Source organism: Sminthopsis crassicaudata, chromosome 3 (genome assembly GCF_048593235.1).
Source record: "Sminthopsis crassicaudata isolate SCR6 chromosome 3, ASM4859323v1, whole genome shotgun sequence".
Classification (NCBI taxonomy): domain Eukaryota; kingdom Metazoa; phylum Chordata; class Mammalia; order Dasyuromorphia; family Dasyuridae; genus Sminthopsis; species Sminthopsis crassicaudata.
This window is the reverse complement of record NC_133619.1, coordinates 615377812-615392745: the sequence shown is the minus strand read 5'-3', so window position 1 is coordinate 615392745 and position 14934 is coordinate 615377812. Positions and strand designations below refer to the sequence as shown.

General features: G+C 43.4%; 1 protein-coding gene across 9 annotated transcripts in view; it reads right to left on the bottom strand.

Annotated features, from left to right (window-relative positions):
• Positions 1-14934, bottom strand: part of SPATA21 (spermatogenesis associated 21) — a 32434-nt gene that overhangs the window by 10665 nt on the left and 6835 nt on the right. For 8 of the 9 annotated variants that reach the window (XR_012488568.1, XR_012488569.1, XM_074306131.1 and 5 more), the window contains 13 exons: positions 11770-11811; positions 11458-11547; positions 10725-10805; positions 10453-10533; positions 9898-9987; positions 9614-9700; positions 9370-9447; positions 9099-9182; positions 8835-8918; positions 8063-8394; positions 6223-6343; positions 4734-4927; positions 3457-3605 (listed from right to left, as the gene is read on the bottom strand). Coding sequence is in view for 7 of the 9 variants with exons in the window: in XM_074306131.1 (XP_074162232.1) it covers positions 3457-3605; positions 4734-4927; positions 6223-6343; positions 8063-8394; positions 8835-8918; positions 9099-9182; positions 9370-9447; positions 9614-9700; positions 9898-9987; positions 10453-10533; positions 10725-10805; positions 11458-11547; positions 11770-11811 (1513 nt within the window). In the remaining 2 variants the exon portion in view is untranslated. The remainder of the gene's footprint in view (positions 1-3456; positions 3606-4733; positions 4928-6222; positions 6344-8062; positions 8395-8834; positions 8919-9098; positions 9183-9369; positions 9448-9613; positions 9701-9897; positions 9988-10452; positions 10534-10724; positions 10806-11457; positions 11548-11769; positions 11812-14934) is intronic. The other variant, XM_074306128.1, reaches the window with a different exon arrangement.

Genomic DNA, 14934 nt, shown 5'->3' with positions numbered 1-14934 from the left:
TTCTAGGATATACATGGATCATAATTAGCATTATGGAAGTGAAAAAGAACTTTCTACTCAAGTCAAAAGTTTAGACTGAAAACGGCCTGAAAGAAGGCAGCAGGAGAAAAAGATATAAAGCGATTTGCTTAAAAAGCACAGTGATTCTCTATAGTTATGTCTGGGGTCTGCATCCTAAGAGAACTAAACTGAAAACTGAGCTTTATAATAGCCCATGCTTTTATAAATATATATGCTTTATAAAAAGCTGGTGGATACTCCTCAAAGGTGATTCTTTGCAACTAAAGACCAGCAGATGGCATTAGAGAATAACAGCTCAAAATAGATGTCCAGAGGAGAAAGGAGGTAACCCATAGAGAAGAGCACACTTACATCACTAACGGGTCACTGGCAGCTCCATAGCAACAGAAAGGTGAATTCCTTCTGCTGTCTGTGTTTCCCTTCACATATGTTCCCTGGCCAAACATAATCCTTACACATGCTCCTTCCTGCATGTCCCTCAGCCTTCCATATGCCCTCCCCTTCATTGATGGTCAAGTGATCAAAAGAAGAGAATTCATTCCTGTATGTGTATGTATATGATGTGGGGCAATTTTTCTTTACAGTTGTATTATTAAATTATTAAATTTTATTATTATTAAATTACATATCTTTTACTTTGAATTAATATGTACTCTGGTTGGGCTAGCAAATGAAAACACATCAGTGGGGGCTCATGAGCTATGCTTTTGAACAGATGCTGCTCCACAGATACTGCAAATGTGGAAATTTTGGAGGGAAGTCCACATAAGGGGGTGCTACATATTTTGATATATGATAAGAAGATGTTCCTGATGTCTTTCAGTATTTAGATCTTTTTTTTTTTCCTCTTGCCAATTTGTGACCATGAGGAAGGGGCAAAAAGTAGAAAGTAAGAATAGTGGTTTGGTATAGAAAGGATTATTTATTAGGATTAGAATCATAAAAATATATTTCTGTAACACTTTTTAAAACACTTTTCCTCATAACAGTCTTCCAAGGTATGTATTGCAACTTTTATTTCCCTTATTTTACAAATGGAAAAACAGAGACCCAGAGAATCAGTGACCTGAAATCATGGGATTAGAGATTCAGAGCTGGAGGGAATCTTAGAGATCATCTAAATTGTCTCATTTCATAGATGAAGGGTAGCCCTAGAGACGGAAAATGACTCACTCCAAAGTTACCAAAGTTACCAAAGCAAGACTATACAGAGATTCAAATCCAGGGTCTCTAACTCCAAAGCCAGGAAATTTAGATGAAATCCTATGTGGGTTTATTTGTTGGTTTGTTTGTTTTTGGGGGGGGTTGGGTTGTTTTTTTTTAGGAGGGGCAGGATTTTAGGAGGAGTAAAGTTGATCAAGGAAGCTCTAGACAACTGAATTATCTTCCAGCCCATTTGATGAAAATACAGAACCTTAAAGGGCAAATAACAGTACTCTAATATTGAACTCCCTGGCTTCTTTTAAGTCCCAAATAAAACCCCATCTTTTATCAGAAGTCTTTCTCAAAATCTTTTAATTCCAGTACTTTCCTTTTGTTAATTATTTCTTATTTATCTTGTGCATAGCTTTTTCTACACTATTTGATTATAAGCTCATTATATTATAAGCTCCTTGAGGTCAGGAATATTTTTTTGGGGGGGGTTGCTTCTTTTTTTAATACCCAGTGCTTAGCACATAGTTAGGCACTTAATGTTAATTGATTGACAGAGTAATGAAATATTGACAAAATTAAGACGCTGCAAGGGGCAGATGACAAGGGAAACAAAGTGTTTCCTTGAAATGTAAAAAAGTGCGTATACCTTGTTAGTCCTTTCAGAGGAGTGAAGGATTCCATTGAATGTGACAGTCACAGACTAGCTCGAGGATCAGCCATACCCCTGTATGGCCTTTAAAAGCAGGACATAGATAATCCCTAGGGAGATACCCTGAAAAGTGTGAGCTCCAGGAATCAAGAAGAGAGCTTTCTATGGCAGAAGAGTCCAGCTTATGGGAGGGAATTGTTCTTCACCCCTTGGGAGAGGAATCCCCTTTCCTTTGCTGTGGGCCATGTCATTTCACAGCAGAGCCACTCATCCTATTGGAAAAAACCAGTGGTCCTCAAACTTTTAAAATAGGGGGCCAGTTCACTGTCCCTCAGATTGTGGGAAGGCCGGACTATAGTAAAAACAAAAACTCAACTCTATCTCTGCCCCTCAGCCCATTTGCCATAATCCGGTAGGCTACATAAACGTCCTCAGGGGGCGGCTTCTGGCCCGCAGGCCATAGTTTGAGAACCCCTGGAAAACTCCTGAGCCAGCTTTATGGGAACACAGAGTTTAAGGAGCAACTACAGGGAAGCAGCAGCATTAGGATCCCTGCTGTTTGCTGTTATGGGAGAGTGCAGCCCAGGCAGACGGGGAGGGGATAATAAAGTGGAGCTGTTGTTCTTGTAGCTCATCCCATCTCAGAATCTGTGAGCTAGAAGAGACTTTCGCAGCCATCACAGCCTATTCAGAGTGAAAAGAACAAACCATCATCCAACCTCATCTTGAACACCATCATGGAGAAAGAGCTTACTCCCTCCTTTGGAGCATCAAAAGTTATAACATTCAGGAAATTTTTCCTGGTATTGGGCCTAAATTTGTCCTTCTGCAACTTTCCACTGATTTACTTTGTCCCTAGACCAACTGCAGGAAAGCTACACTCTAGCTATAGCCTTTGTTCGTAAGATTTCAGAATGAACAAACAATAGTAAAGTGCTTCAACATATGGAGAACTCCTCTAAGGCATCAAATCTCAATATCAATCCTTATTGTCCCAGGAACATACAAGCTGGTAGACCAACCACATGGCAAGCAAGAGAAAGACTAAACGGTTTGCCAGGTTACAAAATAGCTCCAGAGAATTACATATGGCCCCCAAAAGGTGATACATTATAACCCTTTATCTCTTATAAAAGATTTTTTCAGAATCCTTGGCAAAGAAAACATAGGAGATCCCAAGAGGACCTTAATCATCAAGTCCTGATGGACAGATAATCCCAGATAATGATCCCAAAAGTGGAAGATCTGAATCAAAATCTGAATGGAGATGGAAGGAAGACTTTGGTACTACTTGGCACTAGGCAGTGATACCAAGTCTTTCCCAGCCTATGGGGGAATTTTTGCCAAGGGACAAACCCTTGAATTCAGGGATCAGGGTCTCTGCTACTGCTACTGATTTATGCTACTTTTGCATTAAGAGAATAAAGACATCTTGGGAGCAAGAGACAGCTCTTAGTAGCCTACATAAAACCCTACCTTCAAAAGTAGCAACAGATTACAAGTAAACAAAGCCAGAGCTCAGGTCCAGGTTTGACTTTAAATCAAATCCTCTTTCTTCTGGATCACACTGCTTCCTCCTTCCCCTCTCCCCCTTCCCCACCCAAAGCCCAACTCTGTCCTAAATCCCTCACCTTCCTCTTGCTTCGGAGTGAGAATCTCTTCCTTCCACTCCTTGAAATTGGGAGCAACAGGAGTGGAGTCACTATCCTTTCTGTAAATGTGGGAGGCGACAGGCCGAGCCGCAGCCTCCATCCTTCTTATTGTGGAGGCGGCCACAGATCTGGGGAGAGGGAAAGTCAAGAGGAAGGAGGTCACGTGAAAAGGAAAAAAGGAAGAAGTCCAGACTCCTGTCCAGTCAGAAACTTTGCCCATCCAATCAAGCTAAGGTCATTGAACTAATGAGAGTACCAAGAACTCCTGAGTGATCTGAGGTAGATTGAGAGAGAAGAATGATAAAGAAGAGAAGATGGAAAGACAGAGGTAGAGGAGAGAGCGAAAGAGGGGGAGAAGTTGAAGAGGGGGGAGAAAGCCAGAGACAAAGAAGGGGAGGGATTTTTTTTGTTTGTTTTGTTTTTGTTTTTCTGAGGCAATTGGAATTGAGTAACTTGGCCAGGGTCACACAGCTAGGAAGTGTTAAGTGTCTGAAGCAAGATTTGAACTCAGGTCCTCCTAACTTCAGTGCTCTATCCACTGTACCACCTAGCTGCCCCTGGGGAGGGATTTATTTTTTTTAAGAAGAGGAAAGAAAAATAGAAGAGAAGAGAAAGAAAAGACTGAAGGACAGAAAAGGAGAGAGGAGAAAAAAAAGAGGAAGGAATTGGAGAGAAAGAAAAAGAGGAGAACAGAGAAATGGAAAGAAGGAGGGAGAGAAAGAAAGAGGAAGACAAGAGACAAAGTGAGATGGAAACAAGGAGGAAGAGACAAAAGAAGAATGATAGAGAAGAGATAGACAAAGAGAGACAAAGATTGAAACACAGACCTTGGAAATAAGTCAAGAACTGCCAGAGGAAAGTCGAGAGAGAGAAAGATAAAAGAACGGGGAGACACACATGAGTAAGGAAGGAGAGAGGAAATAGAGAGCATTGCCAAAAAAAAGGATAAGGAATGAAAAAAAGATGCACATCATTTAGGAAAGGAGAAGCTCAAGGGATCAAGGTAAGAGAAGGGGGAGGAGCATGGGAAAGAGAGGAACAGATTGCTAGAATCAGACAGGGGTGAGACTCCTGCCCCTCACACTCAGGATGCTCGGGGTGTCCCCGACCTGTGTGTCCTGTCTGCTCTGCCCTCCCTCCCCAGTTCCCATCATCATTCCAAAGGCAAGCAGCCTTAACATGGACTAGGGGCTGAGCCAAGGCAGGAGAGCCCGAAGTCGAGCAGACACAGGATGCCTCAAGCTAGGGCTTCCTACCGAGTCTTGCTATTGGGCCTGTCCAAATTCCGATGCAGCTCTGCCTTCTTCCAATTCTTTTCTGGGTTGCTTGGAACTACTGTGGAGTTCGAGGCCTGGGTGGGGCTGGGTGCTAGGTTCAAGGACACAGCTGACCTCCAGGATGTGCTGCCCCAGGCCTGCAGCTGCCAAGTTAAAAAGGATTCTTCTTCTTCCTACAAGAAGATATTTCATGAAAGCTGGCTCCCTCTTCTCCAAGAACTTACTAACCTCCAAAGATTAGAAGAGCACTGCTTTCTAGTTGAGGCAATTCCCATCTTCCTTGAGTTCCTTAACCCCTCTTTCCTCTCAAAATCAGTCTTTCCTCCTGTCCTTTCCCCTTCTCAGTTATCCTCATTTTCCCTGGCATTACTCCCCAGACCAAGGATTAAGCTGGTTTATCCAGTAGGTCAAGTGGATCCAGAAGTCCTGGGCTGAAATTCTCTTTATTCATTAATCTTGCAACATTGGGCAAGTCATACTTGCCTTCTGTGGTCCTTGGATAGGAACAAGACTCATGATTTTCATTAGTTTAGGGAACTATTGGATGAGTATGTCAAAACTGGCCAGGCCCTTATAACAGAGAATGTCAGAATTTGGAGGAGCCTTAGAACCCAGAATGTCAGAGCTGGGAGAGTCCTTAGAACAAAGAATGTCAGAACAACCCTGGATGTCAGAGCTAGGAGAACCTTTAGAACATAAAGTGAAGCTAGAAGGGACTTTGGAACACAATATTCAGGACTAAAAATCCCTTAGAACACAGGATGTCAGGCTAAGAGAGTACTTAGAACTTAACATCAGGGCTGGGAGAGTCCTTAGAACATAGAATTTCAGATCTGGAAGGGCCCTTAGAACATGGAATGTCAAAGCTGGGAGGGCCCTTAGAACCCAGGATGTCAGAGCTGGAAGGGCCCTTAAAACAGAGAATGCAAAGCTGTGAGGGCCCTTAGAAGACTGAAAGTCAAAATTAGAAGAGTCCTCAGAACATAAAGTGTCAGAGCTGGGAGAACTCTTATAACATAAATTGGAGCTAAAAAGGACTTTGGAATACAATAAGCAGGACTAAAAAGCCCCTTAGAACACAGGATGTCAGAGCTGGGAGGGCCCTTAGAATCCAGAGGGCTCCAAACACCTGTTCAAGCCCACCCAAATGGTAAATATCAGAGCTGGGATTCTGCCCAGACCTCACACCTCCTGACTCCATACCCAGGTCTTTCCTCAACACTAATCTGGCAGAAGCATTTGGAGGGAAATATGGCAATTTGGAAAATCTGGAAATTGGTTCTGCCTTCTCTAGGGTCTTCATTAAACCTATAACTAAGTGAATCCCCCCTGACTGTTCCTTGGGTGTAAGAGACCTAAGGTACATGAATGTAAAAAGGCTGGTGCCCACCTGCCAGCTCTCATCCCAAACTCTTCCCTGAGGCCTCTAGATCCCCCCCAACCTTTCACCTCAGGGTCCCCTCTTTACCTTCCAGTCTTCATCAGTCTCTTCCTCCCTGTCCTCCTTCTCTGTTGGGACTATTTTACCTGGACGATGAATAGGAGGTACTGCTGGGCTTTGTACCAGCTGGGCCTTAGAAGCCTCTTCCCTAAGCAAGGAGGGGTTCAAAGACACAATGTCAGCCTGGTCTTTTCTAAGCACAGGAGGAGAAGGAGATTGCAAAGTCAAAAGTGCCTTGGTGGTGGGCAATAAGCTGGTGGTTATAATCGGACACTTGTCAGGGATATGGTAGGTGAGATTAACATCACCATGTTTAGAGCCAGAAGAAACTAGCCCCCAGCTTCTCAAACTATAGTTTGAAGTCCATATAGGATCTCGTCACTGAATATGAAAGTTGCAAAATTATGATTTATTGTCAGTAAGTGTTTGATTTGTATACCTATTTTATATATCTATATAACTGGGGTTGAAAAGAGAAAAGTTTAAGAAGCGTTGGTCTAGCTCAACCCTTCTGAATTTTTATAGTTAATTTTGCTTAGTTAAAAAATAAATTTTATTGTGATTGTTTTTATTATCATATACATTTCCCAATACAATCCCCCCCCACCACGTGTCATCTCCCAGAAAGCTAACTCTTATAACAAAGAATTAAAACAGAAGGGGAAAAACAAGTTTCAGCAATTGAAATTGAAAAAAATACTATTATATTCTATGCTCTGCTTCTACAGATCCTAATTGTGCAAAGAAGGGGGAGGTGCTTTCTTATATTGCTTCTCTGATAACTCCTCCAAGTTCACAGGAAGAGATGAGGAAAACCCAGAGACATCCAGGGATTTGATTTCAGGGGACACAGCTATGAACCATCAGAATTCTAATAGCTTTTTAGTAGAATCTCTGGGGTTCTCTAACTATACCATAATATCATCTGCAAAGAGTGATAATTTAGTTTCCTCATTACCTACTCTAATTCCTTTAATCTGTTTTTCATGACTTATTGCCAAGGCTATCATTTCTAATACAATATTGAATAGTAATGGTGATAGTGAGCAACCTTATTTCACTCCTGATCTTACTGGGAAAGGTTCCAGTTTATCCCCATTACATATGATGCTTACTGACGAACCATCAGAATTTGAATTCAAAACTGAGGCCTCTGACTATGATTCTAGTGCTTTTTTGTCTACCCCATAAGAATTTGGATTTCAGGCTGTGGTTATCTGAGGTCCCTTCCAGCTCTAAGATCTATGATTATCCCTTTCCTTCATCATCTTCCCTAGCTTGCTTCCTGATGACCTCTTATTAGATGGTATGGTGGACCAGAGAACCGTATTCAGGAAATCCCAGGTGGGCATCCTGGTTTCCTCATTTACTCGCTGTGTTATCCTGAGGGTGTTACTTCCTCGCTTCTCCTCTTTTTCTTTCTGGTTAGTCCTTATCTTATGTAAGGAAAATTCTCTATACATAGGAGATTTTAGAAATGAAAATGCACCACTCCCTCATCTTTGCAGAAATGGGGGACTATGGATGAGGAACAACGCATGCACTATAGTACTTGGTTGATGTATTTTTGCTGAACTGCATTTTTTTCTGCTTTGTTTTTGTATTTATTATAAGGTTCCTGGGAAGCAAGAGAGGGAGGGATCCATTGGGGAATGAAGTTAATCTAAAAACAAAAAGTAGCAATAGAATGTTTTGAAATCTTAATGGGGACTGCTATTGAAATGGGAACTTTTAATCCCCTTTCAGAGACACCCAGGTCTTTCTGAGCCAGTCTGGATGGCCAGCTCCTCTGCAGGCCCCGGCCCCTTGAGTGATGTTGGTGGCTAGACAGAGAGTTGGTAAAACAGATGGTTGGAGACTCACTCACCCCACCTCAGGCTGTATGGGCGTTGGGCTGCGCTGGGTGTAGGAGCTGTTTGACGAAGCTCTCTCCATAGGCAGTGGTGTGGGCAGCAGGGAGGACCCCTCATCATCCTCAGATCTCAGGTGGATGCTTTGGTCTGGGGTGTTGTCCTCAAGTTGCTCAGAGTCTTCCTCGACTTTCAAGGGGGGTATCCAGATGTTCTGAGGGACTTGGCTATCCTGGGAGTTTGGTGTTCCTGGTTGCCCCATGTGGTCTGAGCCTACCAGTTCCCTCTCCATCAGTTCCGCTTTTTCTTCGGTCTGCTGATCCAGAAAGGCCTGGTCCGGTGACTCTAACTATTAATAAGAAAGTCAGGGATCCCTATCTGGGCCCCACTCACTGTCCATCCCTACTCCTGTCCTGCTGGGGCTCTGATAGTTCATGAAAGGTCAAGGCCCTGGTCTCCTTGAATCCCAAGGTGAATCCACCCCCACATTCTATTAAACCACCCAGTCATCCACTCAGGATATCTCATTCTGCCTGCTGCCACAGACTGCTCCTCCCCACTGGGAATAAACTCTCCTTATCAGATCTCAATGAAGTTCTCACTTGGTCTTCCAGAGCATGGGCCTGAAGAAGTTGAATGCCCAGCCGGGTCATGTGGTGGCTGAGTCTGTGTGAACCAGCTGGCAAAGCCTACTCTGTGAGTATGAGATGGCCCTAGACCCATGAACACGGTTCCTCCCAACTTTCACACCGCCCATACCAGCTTCACCATCCACCTGCCGCTGCTCACCTGCTCCTCAACACTGGGACCAGAGCTCTCTGTGCCAGACTTGACAGCTGAACCTCCATTTCTGGTCTTCTTGTACCCCAGTCCCTGCAGAAGTTAATCCATGCATCTTTAGAAGTCCCACCCTAAAGCTCCACTCATTGATTGAACATGTATAACGTAGCCCCCTTCACCCACCATAGCCCCTGGCTGGCCCTGGGGAGCAGACCCTCTGTCACCTCCCACCAACAACACAGACCATCTGACGTGTGATGGGACATCACTCACCTGCTCTTCCCCACTGGGACCGCTTTTCTCTGAAGCAGATTTAGCAGCTGAACTCCTGCTCTTCTTGTATCCAGGCCTCAGTCCCTGGGGAAGTTAATTTATACACCTTTAGACATCACACCTAGGACCCAAACCAGCTGATTGGAGACTGAAGATGTGCACCTCGGCCCCCTTAAACCCAATATAGCCATTGGCTGGCCCTGGACACCAGAGCATGCTTCTGCTAAATTTCCACTCAGATCATCCCCCCAGTTACTGGTCCCCCACTCACCTGCTCCTCCCCACTGGGACCAGCGTTCTCCATACCATTCTTGGCACTTGCGCCTCCGCTTCTGATCTTCTTGGATCCCTGGGAAATTAATCATCTTTAGAGATCCTACCCTAGAGCCTCAACTTGTTGATTAGAGACTGAGTGTGGACAGTCTAGCCCGCCTAGCCTGCGACTGTCCAGAACAACCGCCCACCCTGCAGCAAGCCACTCAGGTCGCTACTTCATCTACCTGTCTCCAACTCACCTGCTCCTCCCCACTGGGATTGGCACACTCTGCACCAGGCTTGACAGCTGGACCTCCATTTTTGTTCTTCTTAGATCCAGACAGCCCCTGAAGATGTTAAATCTGTACATCTTGGGGGGTTCCCATCTTAGGACCCAGCTCAGTTGACTGGAGACTGAGAGCGGGCCCCCCCCCTGCCCACTTAGCTCAGTGTAACTATTGGCGGTTCCCAGACCGGCTGTGCTCTCACTAAACCTCCCACCATCCACCCAAACTTTCTCACTACCAACTTCTCACCAACGCACCTGCTCTTCCCCACCAGGAACAGATTTCTCCACAGTAGACTTGACAGCCGGACCGCCACCTTTGGTCTTCTTGAACCTATGCCCCAATCCCTGGGGAAGTTAATCCAAACATCTTTGGAGGTCCTACCGTTGGGCCCAGCCAGGTGATTGGAGACAGAGTTGAATGGATGTGCCCGAGCTCCCTTAGCCCAGTTTAACCATTGGCTGACTTTGAACACCAGACCGTGCTTTGACTTAACGTCCCACCACTCACTTCAAGCCATCTGAACACCACCTGTCACTGTCTACCTGGTCTTTCCTACTGGGACCAGTCTCTATATCAAAACTCAGACTTATTCCCCAACACTTGGTCTTCTTGTATCTAGAGCCCAGTTCCTGGGGAAGTTAAGCTATCTTTGGAAATCCCACCTTAGGACCCAAACCAGTTGATGTAGCCTACCCTACTTAACCCGATATAGCCATTGGCTGGTCCTGAACAGCAGACTATCTTCTGCTAAGCCTTTCCCTTCCCACCACCCTCCCAGACCATTTCACCTTCTACCTGTCACTACTGACCTGCTCTTCCCCAATACTCTCCATACCATTCTTGACACCAGAACCTCCACCTCTAGTCTTCTTGCATCCATGGACTAGAACCTGGAGAAGTCAATTAATTTATTTGTAGAGCTCCTACCCTAGAGCCCGGTCCAGTTGATTGGAGACTGAATGTGTGTCCCAGCCCACACACCTCAGTATAATTGCTGTCTGGTCCTGAAGAATGGCCCATGCTTCTACTTAGCTTCCCCCCTTCCACTACCCATCCAGACCAACTGCCTGCCACCACTGACCTGCTCTTCCCCAGAACTCTCCACACCAGACTTGACGCTTGAATTTCCATTTCTGCTCTTCTTGAATCCATGACCTAGTCCCTAAAGAAATTAATCCAACTAGTTTTAGAAGTCCTTCTCTAGTGAAATGAGCAGAACCAGGAGATCACTATACACTTCAACAATAATACTGTATGAAGATATATTATGATTGAAGTGGATATCTTCAACATAAAGAGGATCTAATTCAGTGCCAGTTGACCAATGATGGATAGAAACAACTACACCCAGAGAAGGAACACTGGGAATTGAATGTAAACTATTAGCACTACTGTCTTTCTATCCAGGTTACTTATACCTTCGGAATCCAATTCTTACCGTGCAATAAGAAAATTGGATTTACACACAGATATTGTATCTAGGATATACTGGAACACTTTAATATGTATGGGATTGCCTGTCATCTAGGAAAGGGAGTAGAGGGAGGGAGGGGATAATTTGGAAAAATGAATACAAGGGATAAAGTTGTAAAAAAAAATTACCCAGGCATATGTACTGTCAAAAATATATATAATTATAAAATTAATTTTTAAAAAAGTCCTTCTCTAGGGTCCAGCCCAGTTAATTGGAGACTGAGTATATGTACCCTAGGCCACTTAGTCTAACATATGGCCCTGGCCACTACAGCAGACTTCTACTCAACTTATCATCATCCAGACGTCCACCCAGATTATCCCCCCTGTCATCAACTCACCTGCTCCTCACCATTGGGACCAGGGCTTCCCACACCAGACTTGAGACCTGCACCTCCACCTCTGGTCTTCTTGAGTCCATGCCCAAGTCCCTGGAAAAGTTGAAACACGTTTTTGGAGCTTCTTATGGCAACTAATTGGAGACCCAGTACAACTTAAGCCACTTAGCTTAATGTAGCCATTGGCTCTCCCAAGACACCAGACCATATTTCTATCTAACATCCCATAATCCAGCCATCCAACCTAAAATAAATCCCTACATTTCAGTATCCTCGATCAAGAACTATCCTCTGACCCTAGAAGCCCTCCAATACCTTGTTCCTATCCGTTGAGGAAAGTGAGCATTGGAGGTATTCCTTTGGAAAGAAAAACAAAACAGAATGAAAATGATGTGGATTTCATTAGCACCTGAGCCCCCTGTGAACTGTCATCACTATAGGCCCTTGTATCCCTCCCCACCACAGAATCCAACCCTACCTGTATGATGCCATCTGCAGTCATTTCCACTTACTTCTTCCAGACCCCGAAAACTCTGGCCTTCTGACCTGCCTCCTGTGAGGTTAAAAACCCCACTTTCCTGCTTGCTCTCCCTATATTCTTATCTCTGTCCAGTTTAGCCATCCCCCTTCCCACTTCACATGTGATGAAAATGAGACCCAGGGAGATGCAATAACTTAGCTGAGGTGAACCTGCTAGTAAGGATCTGTGGGGGGGAATGTGAACCCAGGCTGTTGGACTTCAGAGCCAATGCTCTTTCTAGTCTGCCTTCTTGTCTTTTCTTTCTTTCCTTCTCTATCTCCAACTTTAGTGGGAAGGCCTTCTCCTTCATCCTGATCTTTTCTTCTCCAATTCCTTTCGTCTCTGGACACTTTCAGAAACTTCCTCCTGACAATACTGCCTCCTGGGGTTAGTCTCTCCAGTGCAATTTGATTATCTTCTTATAGACTCCAACATCCTTGGGTTAGAAGGAGCAGGCATATGCCGTGTCACTTCCTGACCATCCCTTTTTAATTGCTGCTCAGCAATATCTCCTCTTTTGAATTGCACTCCATCCGTTTATATCCAAATTCTCATTGCTGCTTTCTAGTAGAATCCCAATTACTGTCCTTTTTTCAATGCCTTATGTACTCTTGCCTTCATCTTTGTCAATCTTAAGATTCATGTGGATGATCTTTAAGTACAATGGACTCCCTAGGTGTTGGGCTCTTCAGCTCCTTTTTTTTTGGGGGGGGGTTTTGTTTTTTGGCTAAAGCAATTGGGGTTAAGTGACTAAGTGACTTGCCCAGGGTCACACAGCTAGGAAGTGTTAAGTGTCTGAAACCACATTTGAACTCAGGTCCTCCTGACTTCAGGGCTGGTGCTCTATCTACTGAACCACCTGGCTGCCCCTTCAGCTCCTTTATTCTTGTAGAATTACAGAATCATTGAATCAGAGGCCTCATTGGCCAGCCTGGTCCAACCCATGTCTAAAATGAATGCCCAGCATACCACACCCAACAAGTGGTCGTCCAGCCTCTCCATGAAGGCTGAGCTTTGAAGGCAGCATATTCCACTTTTGCACAGTTGGGAAGTTTTTTCCTGGCATCAATTTCAAATTTGCTTCTTGGCAATTACTCTTGGTTTTGTCTTTTGGGTCAAACAGAATAAATCTAGTTCCTTTTCCTTGTAACAGCCCTTCCAGTACTTGAACCCAGCTAAGTAAGATTTCTGTTCTCCCCATAAGATTTCCCTTCTCCAGCTTAACCATTCCCAGCTCCTTTAGTACTTGGTGTAGTGGGTAGATAGTTGGACTCAAGAATTAAGAAAACATGGATTCAAATCCAGTTATTTTCTGTGTGATCCTGATCAAATCACTTAATGTTTTTTAGCCCCATTTTCCTCATCTGTACATTGGGGATAATAATAACACCTACATCATAAAATTGTCATGAGGCTTCCCTTTGGAAACTCTCCAGCTGACAAAAATCCTCAAAATATGGGGCCTCTTCCCCATCTTAGGGCAGTTCTTTAAGACTAAGTTACAGAGGAATTTTTGTTGATCTGATTGATAGAGGGAATTTCCAGTTGCATTCCCCAGAGGATTGAGAAGAAAGTGAGAAAAGAGGAAATGGAGATGCTGGGTATGACCCCTTTTTCAGGGGGTCTAACTGAGAAGGAGACGGGAGACATAGGATGGAGATATGCTAAGATTTAATAAGTTCTCTAAGTAGAGAGAAGACTTGAGAGTGTCTTGTCAAAGAAGAACCAATAGAAAGGGAAAAACTGATGAGTAGAGAGCTCAAGGGAAGCTTGGTAGTAAAAAAAATAATAATGTTGATAAAATTTTATTAGTAATTATTACTTATTGGTGAATAATTTAGAATATATATATCTATATCTTTGTAGAAATAAACCGTCACTGCATTAAACTAAGTAGTATGAAGTTTTGTTTTTTTTAAAGGTAAAGTTCCTTATTTTGGCAATGGATGAATGGATGTCTCTTTCTAGCAGCATCAGCCCCTGCTACTACAAGTTCCTCTTTCCAATAAATTACCCAGGTCTAGAGTAGCAACCTCTTAAGAGACCACTGAGAGATGTCCTCAAAAAAAATCGCAGATTATAGGATGCACTTTAACCCAATAAAATATTCAATCCAATGGTTATTCTACCCTAGAAACATCCCCAAACATGCCCAATAACCTAATATTGCAAACCAACTTGCCACCTTGTTTTCGTTATACTCCCCTGTTCTTATAAATCTTAGGAATAATCATTGATGTCAGAATAATATAATAAATCTTATGAATATACTTCTTCCTTTTTTTTTTTACCATAAAAATAAAACTCTAGAAATCACTCACTTGTCACTAATCACTGAGGGAAGGATGTCCTGATTTACTGGCTACCTGCCAGCTTTGTTATTAAAACATTGTGTTCAGATGCTTTGTACTCAGAGTACAAAAAGATTTTAGATAAAAAAAAATCAGTTGTGGGGAATCTGCTGGAAGGAATGGGATTAAGAGTACTTACACTAGAGGGATGGAAAAAGGGCACTTCTTTATTGGAGCTTGAAGTAAAGGAGAAGAGAGTAAGGGATGTCAGAGGGATGTTAACACAAAAGGATGAAAAGGGAACTCTAAGCAAATAGTCTTTTAAAAAATTTTTTTTAATTTTTTGCTGAGGCAGTTAGGGTCAAGTGACTTGCCCAGAGCTAATATAGTCTTTTCTTTTTTCTTTTTAAGCCTAATAGGCTTAAAGAAAGAAGCATCCATCAAATGGACCATCTGTTCCATTGTGTCAAATGCAATAGAGAATAGGGAAGGATAGTAAGAGTCTAATTGAAATTAGGCAACTTATATTTATAAAATCTATCCACTCAGTATAGCTCTGTGACTTCACTCTGCAACATAGTAACAGAAATAAAGGAGGTAGGTGAGGAAGTAATCTGGGATTGGATTTGGACAAGGAATGACTGGCAATAGGACAAAGGAACAGGGGAT